At 35.2% G+C, this 27615-nt stretch overlaps 1 protein-coding gene across 15 annotated transcripts in view; it reads left to right on the top strand.

Moving 5' to 3' along the window:
* Iswi (Imitation SWI) overlaps positions 1-21653 on the top strand; it is a 63791-nt gene extending 42138 nt beyond the window's left edge. For all 15 annotated transcript variants that reach the window (XM_068390909.1, XM_068390913.1, XM_068390910.1 and 12 more), the window contains 10 exons: positions 2842-2956; positions 4380-4518; positions 4714-4862; positions 5039-5148; positions 6596-6719; positions 17147-17260; positions 18364-18579; positions 19027-19188; positions 19736-19896; positions 20045-21653. In XM_068390909.1, the coding sequence (XP_068247010.1) occupies positions 2842-2956; positions 4380-4518; positions 4714-4862; positions 5039-5148; positions 6596-6719; positions 17147-17260; positions 18364-18579; positions 19027-19188; positions 19736-19896; positions 20045-20279 (1525 nt within the window). In that variant the 3' untranslated portion in view covers positions 20280-21653. The remainder of the gene's footprint in view (positions 1-2841; positions 2957-4379; positions 4519-4713; positions 4863-5038; positions 5149-6595; positions 6720-17146; positions 17261-18363; positions 18580-19026; positions 19189-19735; positions 19897-20044) is intronic.
* Positions 21654-27615: the final 5962 nt, after the last annotated feature.

Genomic DNA, 27615 nt, shown 5'->3' on the forward strand with positions numbered 1-27615 from the left:
TAAAAATAATAATAAAGTGTCTGTAGTTACTGGTGGGTGGTGTGGAAGCCCACCCCCTCGCCAGCTCAGGGAGTAGCAACTTAGTTTTGAGTTGCCGGATAGTACACACGTACTTATCTTGTCCCCAACTGACTTTTTTAATCTTTTGGACTTTATTTTAGGTAAATCAATTGGCAAATCATCTTGAGAGAGATATTAAGGAAGAAGTGAGGGTTTTTTTTTCCAGTTTTTAGTGATAGCTGTAAAGGGAAATGGTTATCTGTTCAACCTGACAAGATCCACATTCTGCCTGTTAGTCAGCATTGGTTTGCTGTTTATTCTCATGTAAGTGTGCCCTGGTGGTGTCAACAAAACCCTAATGAAGTTGGGTCCTTGGACATTGTTGTGCTCCATCTGAGGGAGGTTCTTCTGTTGCCAAGTGTGAGGGGGTGTCCAGAAAGACGCTAAGGACACATCATGTGACCTCATTCCACCATTAGAGCATCGACCCCTGTGTGGACAACATCTTAGAAGGCAAAATTCAAGTTTATCTTCCTCTGCCTTACCTGACTTTTAGGAAAACATCATAGAGGAAGTCATTGAAAAAGCTCAGGAAGACCTATTGATACGAGTTATATACACAGGACTGTTATGGGTCCTCTCTACTGAATTTTATGTACTTTGCCCAACCAGTCTGCCAAGGGACCAAGGACTTTGTTCATCAGGAATATGGTGTCATCCCTCTTTCTAGTATTTTTTAAATCTTCCAATAACTGTACATACCTAGTTTGTACTTGCCTTTGTGTGTTACTTGATACAGGTTTTTATGTGCCTGATCCCAGCAATTGGTAGGAGTCTGAACTCAAGGACCTTTATCTGGGTAAAGGGCGCCATCCTTTTTCCCAAACTTCTGAACACTCAAACGATCGTCAAGCCGCCACTACAGGTATGTACTATCATCGGCAAAACTCGTCAATATCAATAGGCTTTCACATAAGGTGCCTACACTATGCTAAGTGCCACACACTTACATTGGCCCTTTACTGTAGTGGCATACATTGACAAGCAAGGAGGTACTATACCGAGTTGCAGACCACTCAAAGCTGGCACATTCATTGACATTAGGCAATGCAGTGGACTGGCAGCAAGGTCCATTATAGACAAAAGGAATGTAATCACCAACAAGTTCAGACAATCGGGACATTTATGTGCAGAGTGGTCCCCTAGCCTCTAGTGGCAAAGAAACTTCTGACAGGAATTCCCTGTCAATCAACTTGTTTGACTAGAAACTTTCTGTGCCTGATCCCCAGTACAGGACCAAACAGCAGTCCTAGAGGATGCCTTTCAACATCTATGGGGCAAGGTCGATGTCTACACTTACCCGCTTTTCTGCATGATTTGAAGGATAATCAGCAGGTGCTGCTGAGAATATCCTGGGTGGCTCCCAAATGGCCACACACCAAATGGTTCCCAAACTTGCTGATGCTCTTAGTCGAGGTACCAAGAAAACTACGCCGGTGGTTTAAACCTACTGTGCTGTCCCACCTGCAGAGGTGCCACAGCACAGTAACATCCCTGTCACTTCACAGTTGGAGACTTTCCAGCATCTCTGAGTGAAACGTCTTTCTGTGATTCACTACACAGGAGATGTGTGGGTATCTCAGTAGCTCCTCTGCTGATGTGTACCAGGCAAAGTGGGCCATCTTTGATTGGTGCATAGCTTCTCTGCAGCTGAGAGCAGATTTTCTTGTCTACCTTTTCCAAGAGAAGCTCCTCTCAGTCTCAGTGGTAAAAGGCTATCACTTAGCCTTGAGCTTCCAGTAGTTAGGTCCATCGAGAAACTTGAATCACCTTCATGGGATTTCACTCGTTCTCTAGTCCCTTAAGTGGGCCCCCTTCAAACCTTTAAAGCAAGCATCAGAATAAATGCAGCTCTCAGGGACAGTCTTCCTCCTTACAATATCCCTCAGAGAAGCACATAAGTGAGCTTCACATCATTTCAAGCAAATGCGGCCCTTGGGACCACAGCCGAAAAACCTTTTCATTAGTACACAGAAGCTCAGAAAGATCTCCAAGAATACAGTGTCCTTGGCTTCAACAAAATATTAGGAGAGCATATCCTCCATCGGCTGTTGGTCCGGCAGAATCAGCGATCCCAACGTGAGTCTAGGATGAGAGGTAAGAAGATCTGGCCTTCTTTCCTTTCCCCTCGTGGGGTGCAGCGGTTGTGCCATTATTCACTGGATCGAATGATAATGCAGCAGGTTTTCTATATGAGTAGGTTTAAAAGTATCTCTCCCATCTTCCTTATGAGGGGGAGGATGGAAAAGAGTATGGACGGCTTCATTATTTATTTGACCATCCTTTTCCGACATTATACCTTTTAGGAGAGATTCTTTAGTTATCGTCTGTTGCTGGACAGAAACCTAGCCTATCTTACAAGAATTTTTGTAGGTAATGGGAGGTGGACAGATGTCAATACTTTTCTTCTCCTCAGGTCAAAGTGTTTGGACAACCCCTCCTCAGGATAAGTCTTATTTTAAAGTGAATTGTGTTTTCCTAGCTACACAATCCTGAGTCTTTCAAGTTTGACTACTTTCCTCAACCACACCACAAGTCTTAGGTGAAGATAAAATTGGCTACTCAGCGTGTGGCGATGGGGCCTCCCAGCCACCTGCCAGTAACTACCAACAACTCATTGAATTTTAACTGTAGAATTTAAGGTATGCGGAAAACACACTCCTATGGCAGGACTTAGATTTGCATAGTTAGGAATAATACAAATTACTTAACATATTTGTAATATTTACACTATTTTTTATTTGAAACACAACACGTCACTAAACAGGGATTATTTTTCAGAGATAAATTCTTGTTCATGTTGTCAACTCGTGCTGGAGGCTTGGGTATTAACTTGGCAACTGCCGATATTGTTGTCCTCTTTGATTCAGATTGGAACCCACAGATGGATTTACAGGTAAGAGATTTTCTATATACTTTGACTTAGATTTATATTATGAGGAGTTCAGACAGTTATTAATGAATAATAATATCAGATAAATTTAATATTCCTACTCTCATGTGGCTGACTCAAAGTCTGTTGTTAACAAATGCTATAGGTCTTATTACATAACTTGAAACTCCTTTAATTGTAATGAAATATGTGAGCATCACACAGTTTCTTTAATGTATTCGTTCCCTCAAATATGCCAAAGGTGTTTACATTAAATCCTCTTGCCAGTTACTAAGCAAGAAGGGGCCAGAACATTGTGGTTGACAAAACGGTGTACCTGTCCTTACGGGGATTAGGCAACAAAGATACCCACATGGAGCGAAAAACCTCTTAATATTGGTACCCTACTGTGAATCCACTCATAACCCTACCACCTTAAATAATCCTTTGCACATCATCTCCATGCCAACTTATGTATAAGTAACAACAAAACACTGTTAATCCTAACTAACAACATTCCCTGATAATGTAATGTATGTGTATTACTATAATTACATTACAGCTTAATTAGCTAAGGTTAGACAAGACATCACATGGAAATGTTTGCTTGTCTTTGCAGTGTTGCCTCACAACCCTGATACATAAATTTTGTATACTGAACTGTAAATACACACTTAGATGTTTCTTTTTGAATGAATGTATGAATACCGTGAGATAATTACAGTAAAAGGTGAGATAAAAAGAAAAGACTACTGTTCAAGTACAATACCACTCACCTTTATGCATGATGCAATCCTTAATTTACGGTAGTAGTGTTCATTATTGAACATGAGTTGTACATGCATACTTAATTCTACTTTCACATTACGTAACAAATCCTTACGCAACAGAAGTGTAACTGAAAATTAGTTGCTTGACAAATACTAAGAGTGAGACAGAGTCAGCATAATAAGTGCCTTTATGCAGGGAGGGAAATGAGGCAAAGGCCTGGTACAAAGAAGGGCTGATGATTTGTAATCATCGGACTACACAATAATGGTAACGTAAGGATCAGTGAAGAATCGAAACTATTAAAAATGTAACACGGATCTCAATATTTGGAATATCGAAACCACAAAAATGTGTGATTGAATGTAATTCCCTAATTTTATTGTAAAATCAGGGTGAATGAATGAAATTGAATAACTGATTTAAAGGATTTTAGACTTGGAAACTTCTGAAAAAGTAGATACTGTCTAGGATATTTCATGACTAGTGTAAGGTGTTAGACACATGGAAAGTTGTTGGCACATAGCTACATGTCTCTTTTCTGTTGAATACATTAATATTTTGGGCCTTTGAGGACAACAAATAAGGGCTAGTTTTAGTTATTATAGATCAGAGAAGCATTTGTTTACGACTATACTTGACCATCAGTACTGAACAAGATTTACTCTACATTTTTTAGGCTATGGACAGAGCTCATCGTATTGGTCAGAAGAAACAAGTCAAAGTCTTCCGTTTTATACAAGAAAATTCCATGGAAGTAAAATTAGTGGAGCGTGCAGAGGTCAAGCTACGTCTTGATAAGATGGTTATACAGCAGGGTAAAATATCTATATTTTTTTCGTATGATGTAAACTGTGAAAATATTCCTGTTAAATGTCAATATTTATATACTGTATACTCCTATTGTAGCTTGAATGCTACTAGGCCTCTGGAACATTCTATAATTGGTTTGATAGGGTAATTGGACCTGCTGAATTGTCCACAAGTAACATTCACTTTTATTTTTTATTCAGGTCGTTTAGTTGACAACAAGAGCAATGCCCTAGCAAAGGATGAGATGCTGGCAATGATCAGACATGGTGCGAATGAAGTCTTCAAGGGAAAAGATGACGAATTCACTGATGAGGACATCGATTCTATCATTGGTAGAGGCGAGCTCAAGGTAAGCGTGATTGATACCTTTTAAGGACAGAATTATTTTTGTAAGGAAATAGAGAATAACTTAGCTTGATTAGTTGTGGTTTATATTAGATGACTGTGCTTGGAAGAAGTTCTGATTTTTTTATTTTTGGTTTTTTAAAGTTAATTGAAGCTTTGTTTTCTTTTCTTCGATTGTAGACAGAAGAACTGAACAAGAAGCTTGAAAGCCTTGGAGAATCATCCTTGAGGCAGTTCACTCTAGATGTTCCTACCAATTCTGTATATCAGTTCGAAGGTGAAGATTACAGGTGAGTTATAATAGTAAACAAAAAAAATATAATTTGAACCGTTATGCTTCTGAAGTTATCTTTGTTCATATTTTCTTTTAAGAAGAAAATTGGCCATATCTTTCTATTGTGAAACATTACAGACATTTCCGAACAAACAAACACAATGGGGTCCGAGAGACTGTTCGTTGTTCGAGTTGTTCATAAATCGGGTCAATACAAGTACTGTACCCCTAGGATTGAATTGTGCCCTAGTGTATGTATAGCCAACTTAAATGCCTACGATTTTTGTAACTCATAATAGTCCCCTTTCATATGAAATTAATATCAGGTTGTTATAAATGATGTTTGACTTACTTTATAACCTTACAATACTGTACTGTATATAATGATACTATAAAGTATGTTGTTTAGAAAAAAAAAAAAACGTACAAGTGATGATACGAACATGCTACATTTGTATACTATAGTGTTTACGTTTTAAGTAAATGTGGAGGAGGTTATTTTATGCTAAAAACTTCCTGTATTAATCTATTTCATGAATGCAGATGGATCGTTTATTGGATTATTTTATTTGCTGTTGTTTGGACCAAAGGAGTAGGGTGTTGGCTGACATTTGTATAGTTTTGGTTCATCGCCACCAACGTAATCAGCTGAGGTGCAACACATATATTCTCTCTCTCTCTCTCTCTCTCTCTCTCTCTCTCTCTCTCTCTCTCTCTCTCTCTCTCCCTCTCTCCCTCTCTCCCTCTCTCTCTCTCCCTCTCTCTCTCTCTCTCTCTCTCTCTCTCTCCCTCTCTCTCTCTCTCTCTCTCTCTCTCTCTCTCTCCCTCTCCCTCTCTCTCTCTCTCTCTCTCCCCTCTCTCTCTCTCTCTCTCTCTCTCTCTCTCTCTCTCTCTCTCTCTCTCTCTCTCTCTCTCCCTCTCTCCCTCTCTCCCTCTCCCTCTCTCTCTCTCTCTCTCTCTCTCTCTCTCTCTCTCTCTCTCTCTCTCTCTCTCTCTCTCTCTCTCTCTCTCGTGTGTTGTCGTGATGTGAACGCACAATATTTGTCATCTTCTCACTGCTATCTAGTTTCTTGATAATGTTTACTTTCATTTCCATTGAAATGGCATGTATTTCTTCACACTACTACCACTATCACCACTAATCTTCAGTCACCATTAATATTGTAATTACGGAAATAAGGCAAAAATATGTAGGAGGTAATACACAGAAACGGCTACAATGATCACATTAGCAAACACCATTGATTTTGAGTAAAGCCGGTCAGTGCTGAACGTCCTTGTTGGCGGTGGCTGGGTAAGGACTCTTGTTGGCTGTGGCTGGGTAAGGACTCTTGTTGGCTGTGGCTGGGTAAGGACTCTCAGTACATAAGATCTTCAAATTGTATGCAATATCAAGGTTTTCATTGATTTTACTGAATATGTTCCAGGAACTGATGATAACATTACCTTTCACATTGTTTCAGAAATAAGCAGAAGGCAATTGTTGGTATGTGGATTGAGCCCCCTAAGAGAGAAAGGAAGGCCAATTATGCTGTTGATGCCTATTTCAGAGAGGCCCTCAGAGTCTCTGAACCTAAGGCCCCGAAGGTTAGTAAAATTGTTTACTTGACTTCCTATTATCATTATTACCCTAATAATAGACCCTCAGATAATGCAATTAGTATTATTTTTCAAATCTAGAAAACAGTACAGAGCAAGCTTAACCCTTTTACCCCCAAAGGATGTACTGGTATGTTTTACAAAACTCATCACTTTACCCCCATGGACGTACCGGTACGTCCTTGCAAAAAAATGCTATAAAAAATATTTTTTTCATATTTTTTGATAATTTTTTTTGAGAAAATTCAGGCATTTTTCCAAGAGAATACGACCAGCCTGACCTCTCTATGACAAAAATTAAGGCTGTTAGAGTAATTTGAAAAAAAATATACTGCAAAATGTGCTGGGAAAAAAATAACCCCATGGGGGTTAAGGGTTGGAAATTTCCAAATACCCTGGGGGTAAAAGGGTTAAAGGGCCTTACTTGCAAAATAGAATCCAACGGTCTAGAATGGAGTGAAAGAAAATTGTCCCTTGTAGTGATTGATATATCATGTCTTAACACACTTTGTGAATTTCATTATCACCCTCTGTAGATTGCATTATTAAGGGCCCAACTATGTATCCTTGGCATCGTCATCCTGAGTTTGATTATCATTTCTGCTATATTATTTTTTTTCCATACTTTATATCACAGGATTAATTGAACTACTGAACTGATTTTATTTAGAATATTAAACTAATGGATTGTTTTTGGTCATTGGTTATATTGGCTTGGCAAATTTCAATTTTGCATCCAGTTTACATCTCATCATGAGCACACTTTTACCATACAACAGAGTTTGTAGGTATTCAAATCTTGTGGTTTCAAGCTTGAATGGAGCAATGGTTTATTGAGTAAGTTTTGCTCCTATTGATATTTACAACAAAAATTTGATTTAAAAAAAAAATTCCCATTTTTTTTCCGTATCAATAGACACATGCCGCTGGTATCAGCTGATTCAGGGGGATAAATGGTGGGGGTGTCCCCAAAAGGCAAACTACCGAATTTGTTTTTTCTTCCTCTTTCTAAAAGAGAGAATTATTACTTTAACTATTATTATATTAATTTTTACCATCCTTAAAAGTATGTAGTTGTTAGTGAAGTTACGTTTCTCATTTTTTTATTGTCAATTTTCATATCAAATCAAAGTTTAAAGGTTTCCTCCGTTGATGATGCACTGTAATTTTATAGTCTACTTTACGGTGTTTGATTACAAAACTTGAGAAATTAATGACCTTTTCTTCCAATATCTAATTAGTTACACTATGCAAAAAAATCACAAAGGATAAAGGTTTATCAGGCTGCTTAAAGCACATTGTAAACTAGGTGAAAGACAGTTGCTGACTGATTCAAACCTATTGCTTGTTTGACTTGTCTTACGCACATGCTGATAGTATAAAATTATTCTCGTTCACGAGTAGGCTCAAGATCTGCACACACTCACATGCTCCTCTTCTTCTTCTTCTTCTTCTTCTTCTTCTTCTTCTTCTTCTTCTTCTTCTTCTTCTTCTTCTTCTTCTTCTTCTTCTTCTTCTTCTTCTTCTTCTTCTTCTTCTTCTTCTTCTTCTTCTTCTTCTTCTTCTTCTTCTTCTTCTTCTTCTTCTTCTTCTTCTTCAAAATTTCTGGGAAATAGTGTCGGATGACAAACCAAGTGCGTCATCGGTGCTCCTATGGTTTCTTGAATGGGTGACATCAAAGTGCATTATTGGATCCTCAAAGGGTTAAGAGTTAAACAGTTCTATAGATTCTACAGGTGTATAAAAGAAAGGAAGAAATGTAAGAGTCCTAGGGTTACGACGCGGAAGGGTGAAAAGTAAATAAGAATTTAACGCTCTATGAGGAGAGCTTTAACCTGGGAGATGCATTGTACCATCGGAATCCTTACTGAATTGTACACCAGAACTACTAGCTACCACTTAAAGGCTTAGGCTTGAGTTTGAAACAGTTTAGGTTAGGCCTGAGATATTACTATGAAAGAAAACTTAATGGGTTCTGAGCTTCCCCTAAAGACAAGTTCTTAATATGACACTAAAACAACTTTTTAGGCTGGAGTGATATTACCGTTATCATCCTTTCCTCTGTAATCAGTTAGCCTATATACTTTTTTGTACTGAAAGTAATCTTTTTATATTACTAGAAATAACCTTTATTATAGGAACTGCTTAGGAAAATATTTCAAGAACACTTCCTACATTATTATCCTACAAACAGCAATAGCTGTATTTTAAAAACAGCTTGCAAACCCTTCATTTATTACAAGTAATGATGGGTTTAAAGGCTGAAATTAATTGACAGTGGAACAGTATTAAGTAACTGATTAGACAAGTATTAGTCACAACATCTCTCAGGTATTGAAGGCTTAAACATTTTAGAGTAATTGAAGAGGAAAAAATTGAGATGTGCATAGTTTGGCAAGTAGCAGTCTCTGAATACCAAGGAAGAAACACCTGCCTTCAACAACATATTAGGAAGTTTTTAACCCTTTTACCCCCAAAGGACGTACTGGTACGTCCTTGCAAAAAATTGCTATAAAATTTTTTTTCATAATTTTAATAATTTTTTGAGAAAATTCAGGCATTTTTCAAGAGAATGAGACCAACCTGACCTCTCTATGACAAAAATTAAGGCTGTTAGAGCAATTTAAAAAATATATACTGCAAAATGTGCCGGGGAAAAAATAACCCCTTGGGGGTTAAGGGTTGGAAATTTCCAAAGAGCCTGGGGGTAAAAGGGGTTAATAAAGAACGTTTGGTTTAAAAGTCAGTGTTTTGTTCATTCTCATCTTCCTGTAAAGAATGATAAGTCAGAACTTAAGGACTCCTATCCGTTCGTTTATATTTGTATAATGGGTACGGGAGATGCTGCTCATTTGTTTAGGTACATTTTCAGAACACTCATGGTTGAGGCATGACCTTTGCAATGCCGCTTCTAGTTTACTTTAACATACAGGGTATAGTAGTTATATGCATTTCTTCCCTTTTATTTAATTAATTGTCCTTTACACCACAAAAGATAAAATTTCATATTCTTTTTCTATATTTCTTTCATTGAATAGAAATAATCCTACTATTATTCTATAACTTTCCTAGTGAGACTTATTTTGGTAAAAAGTATTAGTATTCATTGAATTTAAATAATCCTATAATTACTTTTATAAGTTCTCTTCCTAGTAAGACTCATTTCATTAAAAAGGTATTAGTTTTTTACCATTACCTAGCAAACATTAACCTGTTATGAGCAATGGCCAAACTAGCAAGCAAACAAAGTCCATTGCCATCAGAAAAATGATCAAACGGATCACCTTCAGCTTAATCATCACCATGAACATTAAAGAGCTAAGAGAAACTTAGGATATGAAATGCCATCCACAAATAAAAAACAAAGTTGGTTCAGATCAATTACTTCAAGTTTAGCAGTAGAAGGATTTAGAGCAATTAAAGAAATCGAGGCTCTGCGAGAGGATCTCAGCTCTGTAATGCATAGTGAACATTCAGAACCCTTACTGAATGGAACAGTGTTACCCCACCTCTCACTAAAGAAGTTAACCCTTTTACCCCCAAAGGACGTACTGGTACGTTTCACAAAAGCCATCCCTTTACCCCCATGGACGTACCGGTACGACCTTGCAAAAAAATGCTATAAAATTTTTTTTTTTCATATTTTTGATAATTTTTTGAGAAAATTCAGGCATTTTCCAAGAGAATGAGACCAACCTGACCTCTTTATGACAAAAATTAAGGCTGTTAGAGCAATTTAAAAAAATGTGCTGGGAAAAAAATAACCCTTTGGGGGTTAAGGGTTGGAAATTTCCAAGAAGCCTGGGGGTAAAAGGGTTAAAGCATATCATAATCTGGATGGGAGTACATTGAGTTGCACCGATGGCTACTGAGAGACAGAAATAGAAAAGGGTGTGGGGCTTTTCCTCTTGCCATTACCCGCTAGTTTGTCACATTACTTTACTAGAGACGTATCCATTGAAAGGAGAAAAATGGGAATTTTTTTTATATAAACTTTATGGGGGTAAATATTGATAAACCGAGCTTCTGTAGAAGCAGTAATATGAACATAAAGGAAGGTTCATACATATAATACTTTTATGTTTCTTTAATCAGCTTTTCAATGTTGTCAGTGTCTTGAGTGTATTTCAATTTTTTTCTGTAAATTCTTCAGGCTAGATTCAATTTTTGCTTTATATAGGTGGCGGTGATGTACAATTACCTATTCAGGCCTTTCACTTGATAGTTTTTATTGAGATTATCCTTGTTCTTGGAGACTATACCACTCGACAATTAACATGACATATCTTATAGGCTAGATCAAATTTTTGGAGCATAGAAGTGGTGATATTGTATCATGTATTGACATGAGGCTTATGTGGGCCATAGTTCTGTTAATAAATAGCCTTTAATACTCCATACAGTGCAACAAGCATAATATATTGTAAGCTGTACTCTGCTGAAGTTTTCGGGGAGGTTGAAGTATTGAGATATACTTGAAATCATAAATCGCTCACCGTACTGTAGTTATATCCCTTGACAACCAAGAAGTTTGTATCAACTCAAAAACATTTATCTCGTGATGGGGGACTTTCTGAAATTTTTTTGATATTATACCATGTGAATTTTAGTATTAAAGGCACCAACATATTTGTTTGATGTTCATAGAGCCACCTTCATAAATATCCCTTTTTGGTAAACATGATTCATAAGGTTTTGTATAATTTTCAATGTTTGAGCAATGGTCTTCTTCGAGATGTGGAATTTATAGTTTTTATATAAATATCAAGGAGACAGGAATAGGTAAGGTAGATCATAATTTGAGAAGCTCTTGGTACGCTAAAGTATCCTTTAACCCTTTTACCCCCAGGCTATTTGGAAATTTCCACCCCTTAACCCCCAGGGGGTTATTTTTTTCCCAGCACATTTTGCAGTATATTTTTTTTAGATTGCTCTAACAGCCTTAATTTTTGTCATAGAGAGGTCAGGTTGGTCTCATTCTCTTGGAAAATGCCTGAATTTTCTCAAAAAAATTATCAAAAATTTGAAGAAAAAAAAAATGTTAGCAGTTTTTTGCAAGGACGTACCGGTGCGTCCATGGGGGTAAAGGGATGGCTTTTGTGAAACGTACCAGTACGTCCTTTGGGGGTAAAAGGGTTAACAATCAGAGCAAAAACATTTGATACACACATGAGACGTACATTACCTATTTAGTAAAGGTATGGTCACGGACAAGAAATTAGAGGAGAATTTTAATGAAGTAGTAACTTTAGAATTCTAATTATTATTGTTGTTATTTGGTATTTCAACCAGACTGCTGCATTGGGGCACCTGATTTATGAGGCTGGCCCAAAAGGGTTAGTTTTAGAATTGATCAATCGCCCGAGTTCATTGAGAAGGCTAAATCACAAATAGGGAAATGACAGATACTATGTTTTGTCTAGTTAATGGATAGGGGAACCTTAAGTGATGAAAGTGTTGAGGTAAGGTTTATGAAAGCATAGATAAAGCAGATCGACAAAGAGTGAGATTAAGTGGGAAATGGGGTAGGAAGTACACCAGCCAAGAGATTGAAGTTAACTCTTTTCACATTGAACTCACAAAGGAAAATGCTAGTATAAAAACTAAAGTACAGTAATGAGGCCAATGTAGCTCAAGTCATGATTCATATTTTGTCATATTATAGTGTCCTTGCAAGCTAGATGTCCCTTCATCTTAATTATAGTCCATTTTTTTTATCGAGGCAGATTTGCACCGACTCGCAGCGGTGCCCTTTTAGCTCGGAAAAGTTTCCTGATCGCTGATTGGTTAAAATTATCTCGCCCAACCAATCAGCGATCAGGAAACTTTTCCGAGCTAAACGGGCACCGCTGCGAGTCGGTGCAAATCTGCATCGCTAAAAAAAATTGACTATAGTGTATCTCATCCTACATTTGCTATAATGAATGGTTATGCACAAGTCCTACATTCTCTCTTCCTTACTTTCTGTTTGGTACAAAATTCTCATCTGTCTTGATATTTTGTTATCATCATTACAAATCTTTATATTATTTTATTGTATGTCCATAATATCTATCTTTTGAGATTATCTTAAGTTTAAAGAGGTTTTTTTTATCTATGAATATTTTTAACTGCTTATTATTTAATCATTTTTAGCCCCAGGTGTTTCCACAGCCTATTAAGTGTTTTTTTTTTTTTTTTTTTTTTTTTTTTCTCTACTGTTTAGGCAGGTGTGGAGAGTTTTATATGCACTGGTATACTGTACCAGTATATTACCAATATTTCCATTAAATATTTGTGTGTGACTGCAGTTGAAAAAGTCATCAGAAGTGCATTGTTTATATATATATATATATATATATATATATATATATATATATATATATATATATATATGTATGTATATATATATATATATATATATATATATATATATATATATACAGTATATATATATATATATGTATATATATATATATGTATATATATATTATATATATATATATATATATATATATATATATATATATGTATATATAAATGTGATTTGCTTTAGCGCCTCCTTTATTTTCTTCTATTCATTTTATTAAGTTAAGTCTTTGTTAGGTAAAAAGAAAATCATAAAATCACTTTTTATAAAGTACTGTACTATCTTTAGTTGTTTTATCCAATGGCAAGCAAATAAGGTATTCCAAGAATCTTGCCTTCCATTTATTACCCATCCGCAATTTAGTCACGTATCTATCTGGATAGTAAAGTGTTTTTAGGTGAGGGTTGTTTTTTTTTTTTTTTTTTTTTTTTTTTTTTTTTTTTTTTTTTTTTTTTTTTTTTTTTTTTTTTTATTATTAGAATTTTAAGGTGGTTATTCCCGCCACCAGGGTAGTATGGCACTAAGCCTACAATTCAAAGGTGAGATTCATGAAAGTAGACAGCGTTTTTATATACGAAAATATATTATTTCCAAACTTGCCTTCAAATTGTAAATAATTCCGAGCCATCTTACACTTATATTTTTGGCAACCAAGGTTAAATGCAATCTAAAATTATCATCGTCATCATTAACCGTAATTAGTCAATTACGGGACAAAGGCATCTACATATGAAAATACATCAAGCTAGATAAAAAATACACTAGTGTCATTTAAAGTGAATAAATTCATGATTAGGCAACATGTTGAAAAGCAGGAGTTAGAATAGCAATACTTTTTTTTAATTAATCAAAAGAATGGTGAACGAGGGAACAGTTATGATATGAATATAACCATAACATAGTGTACATTAATGGTTGGTCTGTGGTGAAAAAAAAAGTGTCTGAGTTGGAAGTGTTTGGTTGTAGTACAGTACTAAAGGATTGCAGTACTTGCTACTTGAGGACTGAAAATACTTTGTGTATGACTTATGCATGTTCAAGTAATAATGCTGTCACTGACGTGCTAAAATACTTACAGTTGCTGTTATTTCATATTGTTACATCTCTTGAAAGTAAGAAGTTGTTAAATAGAGTTGACACTGGTTTAATTTGATTACATATCGCCATGCATTAGGATTGACTTATAGTAAAATGTATGTAATGTTTTAATTTCTAAAAAAAATTGCTCTTTAAACCTATTACGATTAATATGCAACAGGTTATCGATATATTACAGTTCATAGCATTGATGATTGCAATATTGTTTTGATAAGTGCTACCCTTTTCTCTGTTGGATCTCAGCAGTCCTAAGAACTTATTTACATTATCCCAAATTTGTCTCTTATGTATGTTAGATAATCTCTTCCACAATGTAATAGTACGTTAATTTCCTCTTCAGCCCAATTGGAGAGGTGTAAGTAGGCCTGTTGTTTCAGTGGCTAGAGTTTTATTTAATTTTTTTTAATTAGATGCATGCGTTCTGTAACCACTAACATGCCTAGACGGCGTGCAGGAGCATACGCTGTCACCTACCCCTCCATTTTTTTTTATTTCAAGTTATTCATAACTGCATAATGCTGAGACCCTTTTCAATAGAAAGTAGCCCCCTTATGATATGTAGATGTCATCTCATGAATAGTAATGTTCAAGATAGATGGGCAGGGTCTTGTCAATGCCATTTATGAGGATGAATTTCTTCAAAGGGTCGGCAACGAGTAAGTGTATCTTTAGAGACGGTATTGTCAAAGTTAAGAATATTATATATCTAATATTGAATTCTAGTACTTGCTGCAATGTATTTGCCAGTGAGGGATGTTTTCATCTGATAATGTAGAAGCTCTCAATGAGAGTGCAATTTCATGAGATAAAAAAGAAATATTAATGGTTTCTTTTGCACACAGGTGTTATGAACTTGGTTGATTTTGGTTTTGCAAGTTCAACACTGTAGTTCAGTAAATGGTGGTACTTGTCACTTCGCAAAAATTCTGTGCATTATGAAGTTATACTGTATTTCACTCTTGTATAGAATGACTAGCTATGGTTTCACAGTACACCTTTTTATTTATTACCAATCTTGACTTACTGGTGGAGGTGATGTGTAAGAATGATTTTTGCTGAGAAATGTGAACTTTCTCTCATGAAAATATTTTGAAGTTTGTGGTTTTTGCATCCTGGAATTTTAGAGATCTTGTCTGAAAGTAAAGATAGAGAGGTCATATTGTCTGTTTAGTCCTGTCTTCATTTTTTTTATTCCAGTTGGGAATTTATCAGGGTAAGATCTCTATTTTATCACTTAACTCTTAATATGCTTTTGAATTCACCACACAAGTAGTCCATGCACAGATCTAAGATGAGTAATTGATGCAGTCATCTGTAGAGCACATAGTCGTGTATATTTTGTGTTTTAGGACTCGTTTCCAGATTGTTCTATTTGCTGAGGTTAGACTTATATAGATATTTTTTAATTTTGCTTTTCAAAAAGAGTAAGTTTATTAAAGTGAAGCAAGATCGATGGGTATCCTTAGAGTTTTATTTGAAATTTTGTTGGTAGGGAATGCTTGTAATTTTACAAGTTCTATCTAGAGGGAATTCCTTATAAGCTAATCGTTTCACTTTGCAAAATACATATGTTGAAAGACTTCTTTATTTAGCAAGTTTCTACCATTTAAATGACGCAACTTTATATCGAAGCGTACAATATTACACATTGAGTTAGGAGTAGTTCTACATTTGAGTTTTCAGTTAATGTCTTGAAAGTCACCCCATTGGAAAAAATTTTCTCATTACTTTGTTGTTGTTGCATAATGTTCAGACATGATACAGAGTGATGCTGTTTTGGTTTTGGGCCTATGCTGATTAGGTTAGGCTGTCTTTGATCATTTGGTGTGAGATGTAAAACAATGGGGCATGGATTTCATGGAATGGATTTTATTTAAGGCTGCATTGGTTGATGTGAGTTAGTTTATTGAAATTCAAAGGAAAAGGGATACATAGTCTCATAGCATTAAACGAAAAATTCAAGCATAGGTCATCCGTCTGGTTTTGTTAGATAGAAATTCAAGCTTAGGTCGTCCTTCTGGTTTTGTTAGATAAAAATTCAAGCATAGGTCGTCCGTCTGGTTTTGTTAGATAAAAATTCAAGCATAGGTCGTCCTTCTGGTTTTGTTAGATAAAAATTCAAGCTTAGGTTGTCCTTCTGGTTTTGTGAGATAGTGAAAGTCTTAAGCTTTGAAAAATTTCCTTAAAGCAAACCTAAAAATTATAGAACTCTTATTCATTTTTAGAGTATTTTGACAGGATGGTAGGTTTAAGCAATAGACATTCTTTTCAAACTGAATCCCTATAATTAAGGTGGGAAATGAAGAACTTAATGTCCTCTCGTCGCCATGACTGGTACGTCATATGTACAGTACGTCAGTGTTTATAATTTTTGCTTTCTTCAATGAGACATGGTTTTTGCAATTAACATTTATCAATGCTTTCTATTTAAAGGTTCTGATTGTGGTTTTTGTATCGTGTGCATCGTTCTTTTTTCCATTAGTTTTTATTTTCTTTTGACTAATACAAGTAGATTGTTGGAATAGTCGTGAGTGGAACTATGACAACATAATAATTACCAGGTACTTGATCATGGGTACACTTGAGACAAACTCAAAATCGTAGCATTATAGTATGCTTTTTGTACATGGTGCTAATACCCACTGTTTTGTCTTCAGAGTGAATTTTTTAATTGCTTTATTTTCCTTGCATGCTCTGATATTTAGATGTGAAACATGGGGGGACTTTCTTGTGTTTTAACATGTAAATAACAATTACTTTGTTATTGATGTTACTGATTTAAAAGTTTAAGAGGTCACCGAGGGAGCCAGGTTTATTTGAGATATATATATTTACATATTTTTTTAACTCATATATTTGATTACAATATGCTGTAATGCTTATATCGATGAATTTCTAGCGAGAATCGTCATATTTCATTTTATCATTTTGAGAATGGTACAGTATAACGAATGCATTTTCCTTGCAGGCACCACGCCCTCCCAAGCAGCCCGTTGTTCAAGACTTCCAGTTCTTCCCGCCAAGGCTTTTTGAACTCTTGGATAAAGAAATCTACTACTACAGAAAGACTGTTAGCTACAAGGTAATGTTCTTTTCATGTATTTTCTCAAGTCATCTAAATAATACTCTGTCTCCTATTTTGGTAGATATTGTGGTATATTTTTATCGCCACAGTTCACAATTTAGGTTGTTGTGGCCTGATTGGTAACGTCAATGTCTGGTGTTTGCCAGATGGGGGTTCGAGTCCCGCTCAGACTCATTAGTGCTATTAGTGTCTGTAACCTTACCATCCTTGTGAGCTAAGGTTGGGGGAGCCTATTGGTCTATCTGCTGAGTCATCAGTAGCCACTGCCTGGCCCTCCCTGGTCCTAGCTTGGGTGGAGAGGAGGCTTGGTCGCTGATCATATAATATACGGTCAGTCTCTAGGGCATTGTCCTGATTGCTAGGGCAATATCACTGTCCCTTGTCTCTGCCATTCATGAGCGACCTTTAAAACCTTTAAACATATTAATTGATTTATATGTCCATCTAGCAAGGTTAAAGTTTTCAAATAATGTAACTTAAATTGCTTAGAAAATACAGACTTCAAATTTTATTTAGTGAACTCGAAGATCAGGGTTATACTTAAAAGCTTAAATGTCAAATGCAAATGTGTAAGAACACAAACATCTTGTTTCTTCAATTGGCAGTTTAGCATCATTGGCTAGATTAGATTAGTAAGCTGTCAGGACTTCATATAAAAGGCTGTAAATATGATGCCCAGGTGTATTTTGTAAGTTTCTCTAAGGGTAGTGAAGGAATATATCCTTGCTCACTTGATTCTGTAATCCCTCCCAAGCACCAGTGGAAAACTATTTGGTGAATGTAGAATAAACTGTATAATACTCGCATGAAAATTGATAAAGGCTTTAGTTGACATTAGAGACACTGCTAGTGGTGTCTTTCCCCTTCGTTGTATGAGATTTGGTACGTAATGTGGTTACAATTATTTTACATAAGGAATGGAAATTTAAATGCTACACTTGATAATGTATGAAGAGACCTATCACAAGCTCTTATTCTATAGACTTTTAAGGGTTTTATAATAGTAGACAACACCTTCCTTCTGTACTTGTATTTATAGGGGTGTATACAGTACGAGAAATTATGTACGTACTTGAGTATTCGTGTTTTGTCCCTTTCAGGTACCCAAGAATCCAGAGTACATGGCTGACGCTGGCCGCATACAGAAGGAAGAGCAGAAGAAAATCGATGAAGCTGAGCCTGTGACAGAAGAGGAAATGGAAGAGAGAGACAACCTCCTCACCCAAGGGTTCCTCAACTGGAGTAAGAGAGATTTTAATCAATTCATCAAAGCTAATGAAAAGTTCGGCCGAGATGATATTGAAAATATTGCAAAGGTATGTTTTATTTGTCTTGGCATATGATTCAATTTTTTTAGCCAAGTGTTCTGCGCCTGTTGATTATTAGAACTGATATCAACGAAATATATGAAAGCTTAAACATTGCAATTTTTGGTAATGATGAATGAACATTTGGAACAGCTATTGAGGGTTTCAACTTTTCATCATTTTATAATTATTCCTAAATTTTTTATGAATTCATTTATCCTCATGCTAAAACAGTAACACAGTTAATTCTGATTTAATAATTATGATGAGGTTAAGGTATTGTTTCACTTATCAATAGGTTGCAATTTATGCGGTACCTGTACTCTATATGGAAATGATTTAAAATCTGTAAAAATCCTTTGGATCCTTTATTGTAATATGTTTAGTACATTTATGTTATCCAAATATATTTTGACCAAATAGGATAATGATATTTGATGTACCAATTATCTTCAGGAAGTAGAGGGAAAAACACCCGAAGAAGTGATGGAATATTCCGCCGTGTTCTGGGAGCGCTGCTCGGAGTTGCAAGATTGCGACCGCATTCTGGCACAGATAGAAAGAGGAGAAGCAAAGATCCAGCGAAGAGCTTCCATTAAGAAAGCCTTGGATGCCAAGGTGAGTTGTTGTTTCTGTTTTATTACGTGTTATGTTTCATTTTGTTAACCCTTTTACCCCCAGGCTATTTGGAAATTTCCAACCCTTAACCCCCACGGATTATTTTTTTCCCAGCACATTTTGCAGTATATTTTTTTTAAATCGCTCTAACAGCCTTAATTTTTGTCATAGAGAGGTCAGGTTGGTCTCATTCTCTTGGAAAATGTCTGAATTTTCTTTAAAAAATTATAAAGAATATGAAAAAAAAAATTTTATAGCAGTTTTTTGCAAGGACGTACCAGTACGTCCATGGGGGTAAAGGGATGAGTTTTGTGAAACGTACCAGTACATCCTTTGGGGGTAAAAGGGTTAAATTACATGAAGGTTTAATATGGTGGAATGATTTGTATTGATGTTAATGTATAATCTTCTTGTATATTTAGGTTATGAAGATTCACAAGTATCATGGTTCTATTTTACAATAATGGCTTTTATACAGTTTGCCAGTAGAAGTCGATTCTTTTTTATGTTGAAGTTGAAGTTTCATGAAGATAGTTATTTCTTGCAGATGGCCAGATACAGAGCACCTTTCCATCAGTTGAGAATATCTTATGGCACCAACAAGGGAAAGAACTATACTGAAGAGGAGGATCGGTTCTTGGTCTGTATGCTTCATAAGTTAGGTTTCGACAAAGAGAATGTTTATGAAGAGCTAAGGGCAGCTGTTAGGTAAGGCTATGTTTTTTTGTCTTACATATAATAGAAGTAACTGTTTGTGTCAAATTAAGACTAGTGTGAATAAACCATGCATTAAGTTCATAAAACTGATAGGTCTTATAATTACTTCTTCTTAACTGAAATATTCCTCTTATTGTAGGTCAGCTCCCCAGTTCAGATTCGATTGGTTCATCAAAAGCAGAACCGCACTGGAACTTCAGCGTCGCTGCAACACGCTGATTACGTTGATAGAGAGAGAGAACCAAGAGCTGGAAGAAAAGGAGCGAGCCGAAAGAAAGAAAGGAAGGCCCAAGGGAGGCCTTTATGTGAAATCTGGAAAGCGGGCTGCTGGCTCTCAAGACGGCCGTGGCAGAAGGAAGAAGAAAGTAGAGTAGAAATATTAAATGTACTTTTTTCAATGTGGCTAAACCTGTTGCTCTAAGCAATCTAGAATGAAAGTTTCTTGGATAAGGACCAAAAGAGTATTTCCCAGTTAACAAAGTGAAACTTTTAAGGACTTGACTTTTACTGGAAAGGAAACCATGTTGACTGGTTCTCGTACGCGGCCTGTCCAATATGGTGCATGACATAATAAGGACTTAGTTTATTTTGTAGGGTTACAGTTCTCCAGTTTTGAATGGTAACACTTAAAAGATTGCAGGGTTTCGGCAATGTCCTGCATCCTCTATTTATTTAACAGAATATTACCATTTTGTTGTATGTATATGAACATTTTAGACATGTTTAAATAATTCTAGGGGCTAACCTGCTTTATTATTTCCTGTTTTTATTTCATTTTCTTTTTGTTCAGCCAAGAAAAATTGTAACTCAATGCATTTTCAGTTTATTTTGGTCATTAGAATTCTTTGATTTCAGACCAGTTTGGTGTGCTTTGACATTTTGAGTATGAATCCTCTTCCAAAAAAAAAACGATATGGATGCAAGATTTTAATTTTTAAAGAAATTTACTAACATTGAGTTTCTTTTAAATAATGCATGCGGAAGGCCCCTGTTACTTATTACTTTGTGGCTGATAAATAGGCATTATTATTATTATTATTATATTTTTTTTTTCTTTATATGCCAAGATTGACAGCCAGATTACAATGAAGGAAACTGCTGAAAGACCTGGTGGAAAAGGGTAAAATCTCGCTGCAGAGAATTTAGATGTGAGATGGAACACCAGTTTAAGATAGCAACTAATTTTTCTCATAAATAGGGAAGCAGATAGTTAAAGAGAATTGTTGATGGCTTCCTTGCTTAATTTAAATTTGTGATTGACTGTAGATTTAAATTTAAAGTGTCAAATTTGTTTTCTAATAAAGTTTGTTCACAAATGATAAGGGAAAACTGTAATGTGACAAGGAGACTCATTACTCGAAGATGCCAACCTGCTAGACAGTGATAACAGGAATATATGTATTGTACTTCATTAATGTATGGATTGCGCTTTCTCTCTCTCTCTCTCTCTCTCTCTCTCTCTCTCTCTCTCTCTCTCTCTCTCTCTCTCTCTCTCTCTCTCTCTCTCTCTCAGTGTTTTAGTAACATTCCGTAGCTACTTCGCACCGTAGCAAACTTATGAAGTTTTCAAGTCAGTTCATCAGTATAAGATTAATCTTGAAAATCGTTTGAATAATAGAAAGACTCAGTGATAGGTTAGCATCAAAGGATGTGCACAATTTAGTAGATACAACTAAAAACTATTTTATTATTTGAATATATGTGAACTCAATGTGAATTTTTTTTCTAAATACAGTGAATTGAAAAAGTATTGTTTTTGAATAACCTGATTTATTTTAAGTATGGCAAGACAAAGTTCTGTAAGTAGAGTAATGATTTCTTATAACGAATAGAAGACAAAGTTGACAAGTTTTTAAAATAATAATATGTATTTTAGGGATGTTGTGGCCGATATAGTAACATACTTGACTGGTGAACGCCAGACTGGATTTTGAGTCCCGTTCAAACTCAGTTTCTTGGCTCGCTGCAACCTCACCATCCCTGTGAGCTAAGGATGGGGGATTTTAATAGAGCCTATAGGTCTATCTGCTGAGTCATCAGCAGCCATTGCCTGGCTCTCCTTGGTCCTACCTTGGGTGGAGAGTGGGATTGGGTGCTCATCATATGTATATATGGTCAGTCTCTTTAAGGCATTGTCCTGCTTGATAAAGCAATCTCACTGTCCCTTGCCTCTGCCATTTGTGAGCGGCCTTTAAACCTTTAGTGGCTGAATGGCTCCAATGAGCTGCCCTTCATCACCACTGAATTAGAGTTGTAATGCTTATCTCAAAGTGTTTAGTACACAACGGGAAAGACAGGGTTCCACACAAATACCTCTTTCATCATCATCTGTCAAGGCATATCTCAATTTATGTAAATCCAATTCATTCAGAAGGCCTAGTGTTGGTGAAAAGAAACTGGTTTATATCAAGTAAATTTTTCAAAGGAAAATCAGTTATGTGCTCTTCTTTCAGCTAAACTATTATGTCAAACAACTGGATCATCAAACCTTACAAACTGAACTCTGTAAAAATTCACCACCTCTATTAAGTACTTGAAAACTAATGTGTAAATTGTAGTCATAGCTAAGTGATTTTCAAGCTACTTGCGAAGGATACACAATTTTACTGCTGAAACTTTAAGCCAGGTTGTTACCAGTGTTGGGGAATGTATTACAGTTAAACAACCAAGATGAACTGAATTTATGGAACTTGGGTGTCATCCAAATAGATTTTAATCAACTACCAATACTGTATCTAGTAGAGTTCATCACCTAGGTATGTCACATTAATTTTTCTTATGGTACTTAATGTAAGAAATGCTGGATATCACTTTAGAAACATTGCTTTTGCAAAGAATTATCTGGATGAATATTTTGTAAAGAACATTGAATAACTGAGTTATTACAAGGATCGACTACGCTAACTCCATCTAAAGTCTACCCAAAGTACAACTCGAATTATAAAATAGGACCAAGACTGATGAAAGGTGTCCCATCCCAGGAAAGGATTACTCCTATACTAATTGAATTACACTGGCTGCATATTAAAGCTAGAATAGAGTTTAAGATACGTAAAATAACTTCAGGTTATCAGAATCAAACGTCCAGAATATCTAAGAGAATTGCTACACATTGTGCAGCCAGCAACTCATGTAGACACAAGAAGGGTTACAAGTGGTTTCAAGTTATTAGAGCCAAGATATATGTCTATTGTAGGTTCTGGAGCTTTCATATATGCTGTCCCAAGACTACACAACAAGCTCTGGAAGGATAGATATTAAGGTTTTCAAGAAGAAACTGAAAACATTGTTTTTTAAGTGCTTCAGTAATGTTGATTTGACAATTAACATGAAATACTGTGATACTTTAAATACCTAAATATATGCTAAACTAATCTTCTATACAACTGATATGTTTTACATAAAAAATCTAAACAATTGTCTTCTAAGGGAAACCATTTTGGAGCAATTTATCTATTAAAATGTAGAAGTTAAATGTAAATAAGTTCCTTATTACACTAGCATTAATCTTAGCAGCATCTTGTAGGCCCAAGTTGCACCTAAATTTTAAGCTTCCTACCACAGATTAGTAGAGTTTGAAAGTGTAACAAAGAGGAAGTTAAGAGTCAGAATAAGAGTAATGGGTGCCAGGAACCTCAGGCAGTGCATAAGACAAATGGAAGGAACTTGATTGTTAAAGCATTTTGGGTTAAGATTATCATAGGAAGATAAGAGAAGTTTGTTAGTAGCAGAGTAGGTGATAGCAGCGAGTTTGTAAAAGATTGTGAGACCTTAAAGTGAATATGGAAGCCATGGTTGACATGCATGAGATTATTATTAAAATGAAGAGTATGTTAATTGCAAAAAATTTTTGATAGACAAGAAATATAGAGATAAATAGAAATTGTAAAATTTTCATCGTAAATGTAAAGATAAATCCCAGCATGCTGAAATGCTTTGGTAATGTTGAAAGAATAGAGGATAGTAGGCTGGTAAGGATTTTTTTTTTAGTATTTAGGAAGAATGGAAGGCCTAGAAAGCTTTAGCTAAAAAGTAAGAAAGAAATAATAGATTAAGGTCTATAATGTTTAAAAATGATAGGGAATGGTAGTTTATAGAGGGGATAGGCTAGTTTCATAATTTGCTGATTACTATTCTGTCGAGGTAGAGGTAGTAATTAATGTAGTGAATTTTTCATGCTAAACCACCAGTATCACAATAGAAAAGCGCTAGGTCAACATCTCTATCTCGTCCTTCCACCAGCTTGGTGACAAATATATATATATATATATATATATATATATATATATATATATATATATATATATATATATATATATATATATATATATATATATATACACAGGTATATATATATATATATATATATATATATATATATATATATATATATATATATATATATATATTATATATATATACAGTATATTTATATATATATATATATATATATATATATATATATATATATATACATATATATATATATATATATATATATATATATATATATATATATATATATATATATATATATACATACAGTATATATAATACACAGGACATGAGACCAAAATTAAAAGGATAATCATGGGATGGAAAGCATTTGGTAAACAAAATGAGATTATGAAAATTAAAATGCCACTTTCTCTAAAAGGAACAGTATGGTGCTACCATTATTAACTTATGCATCAGCTCTTGGAGCCTTAAAACCTTAGCTAGCTACAATTCAAAGAATTATGGAAAGAATAATGATGGGAATAACACTAAGAGACAGAAAATGCAACATGGATAGAAGAGCAAACTAAAGCAGAGGATATTCTAACATATGAAGGAAATAGAAATGAACATGGGCGGGACATATAATGAGAATGGCAGACAATAGAAGGACATTAAGAATAACAGAATGGATCCCAAGAGATTGTTGCATTGACTAATTAAGAAATTTTGCGGGTATGGACTGGCACAAAAAGACCATAAACAGACACTATTGGAAGGACGTCTGAGGCCTTTGTCCTGCAGTGGACAAGTAACGGCGGATGATGATGATACATACATAAAAGAGGATAGTACCAAGGCTTTTTTTTATTATTTCAACACATTTTTGAGATACAATGAAGAAAATACTAAAAATAGTTATAAAGTTCACATTGAAACAAAAATAATTTTCTATCTATTTACCAAGATATTTCCCCCAATATTGGTGGTAGCCAACATAAAAAAGGGAGGGGGTGGGAGGACTTTTCTTTTCTTCACTCCTCCTGGTCTGACGAGGGATTCAGCCAAGTTTGGTTGGTACTGCTAGGGTACCACAGCCCACCCTCCCTGGTTATCCGTTAAAATAATTTTCTAGCAAACATTAAAGTCAAGGAAACGAGTTAAATCCAACATAAAAGAAGCTGACCAGCTCAACAGTTGAGATGATACTGCTAGAGAGTTATTAGGTCCTTTGAGTGGCCATATAGAGGTACATACTACATTGGAGGCCTCTCTGGTAATGACTCATTTTTCCTTTTCCTGCACATACACCGAATAGTCTCCCACTATCAACAATCTGCACTGACCAGTGTGGTGATGAAAACTGGCTGAACTCCAGCTCTTACTAGTCCACTGTAGGACAAAGGCCTCGGACACGTCCTTCCTCGCATCTGATTATGGTCTCTCTATGCCAGTCTATAAATGCAAACTTCTTAGCTTGTCAATCCATCGTCTTCTTTTCCTTCCCTGGCTTCTTTTCTAATCTCTAGATCCCAATTCTGCTGTTCTTAATGTCCATCTATCATTCGTCATTCTCATTGTATGTCCTGCCCACATCCATTTCTTTTTCTTACATTAAAATATCCTCTACTTTAGTTTGTTCTCATACAAATGTTGCTCTTTTTCTGTCTCTTAGTGCTATTGCTATAATTATTATTTCCATTGCTCTTTGAGTTGTAACTAGCTTATCTATATGGCTTTGGTAAGGCTCCAAGTTTCTGATGCATAACTTAATACTGGTAGTACCATCTGATTAAATACTTTTCGTTTTAGAAAAAGTGGCATTTTACATTTCATAATCCCATTTTGTTTACCAAAAGCTATTCATCACATGCTTATCCTTCATTTAATTTCGCTCTCATGTCCTGGGGTAACACTTACTACCTGTCCCAAGTATTCACTAATAATCTCCAAAGGTTAGTCCATAACCTCTATTTGTTGTCTCTGCATTTTCGTTGTACCTTATTTTAGTTTTATTCTCATTCATTTTCAGTTCCACTTTTTTTTTCTCTATTCATCTCCTTTACTATATTTTGCAATTCCTCCCATGACTGAACAGAACCATGCCATCTGCAAATCGTATTTTGTTATGGTATTCCCCTCTAATGTTAATTCCTACATATTCCTAATCTAAAAGTTCTTTAAAAACTTCTAGGTAGCCTATGCTGTGAATAATTTTGGAGAGATTGGGTCTCCCTGTTTAACTCCTTTCTCAATCTGAATTTCTCATCATCTTTATGTAGTTTTAGAATGGCTGTACATCCCATATAGATATCTTCAAGTTCTTGTGTTGATACCTTAACGTGGTGAAAAGGTTTGCATATCACCATGATCAGCAAAGTTGTACTACACACGGCCACCCATACTAGTTTGGTTTGTTGTGAGTGATCAGACTAAAATCCCCCACCATCACCAATCCACAGTGACCAGCGTGGTGGTGGGAATGGCCAAAACTCATACATTACTGACATGTCTGAGGCCTTTATCCTGCAGTGGACTAAAACGGCTGCATTGTTGTCGTTCTAACATAAGATTAATTTGTTACTTGCCTTTGAAGGGCTTTCATTACTGATGAAGTTTTGACATAATCCAGAACTTTACCATAGTCTAAAAATGCCGTACAAGGTGGTTTGTCATACTCTGTTGATTTTTCCATTAGCTGGTTAGTCTTGCTGTTTTTCTATTCGGCAAAATATGACCTTTGTAAATATTTTATATACTGAGATTAAACTCATTGGGCGGTAATTTTCCAGATTTTATGTCTCATCTTTTGCATATTATCTTAATCATATAGTTTTCCCATGCTGTAGGGATAGAGCATTTTCGCAGACAGTGCGTGAGTTATATATATATATATATATATATATATATATATATATATATATATATATATATATATATATATGTATGTATGTATATATATAAATATGTATATATATAAATATGTATATATATAAATATGTATATATATATATATATATATATATATATATATATATATATATATATATATATATATATATATATATATATATATATATACGCATACATGTGCGTAGTGAGTAAGCTTTAGTAATAGAAATATACTTCATTCATATAATGCAAATTAAATCAACATGAATATCTGTATATTTGTCATAGAATTTCAATAATTATCCTTAATATAAATCCTAGCTAATTTTAATGTAAATGTTTAATATTTATTACTTTATTATTGACATAGTGATGATAATTACGATTATTCTTTTTTTGGCCAAGTCCAGTCTCATCGTGAAATGGAAAATGGAAGAAAACCTGTGCCATCTCTCTGCCACAGCTGCCGCACTTCCTGCTATCTGAACAACCCGTTCAACGACCAATCAAAAACGGCCGTTTTCTGAAACCGCTTTCTGATTGGTTTAAACAGTGTCAGGCTGCGCAGAAGTGACCAATCAGCGCATTGCACACCCCGGC

The sequence above is a fragment of the Palaemon carinicauda genome, chromosome 17 (assembly GCF_036898095.1).
Source record: "Palaemon carinicauda isolate YSFRI2023 chromosome 17, ASM3689809v2, whole genome shotgun sequence".
NCBI lineage: Eukaryota > Metazoa > Arthropoda > Malacostraca > Decapoda > Palaemonidae > Palaemon > Palaemon carinicauda.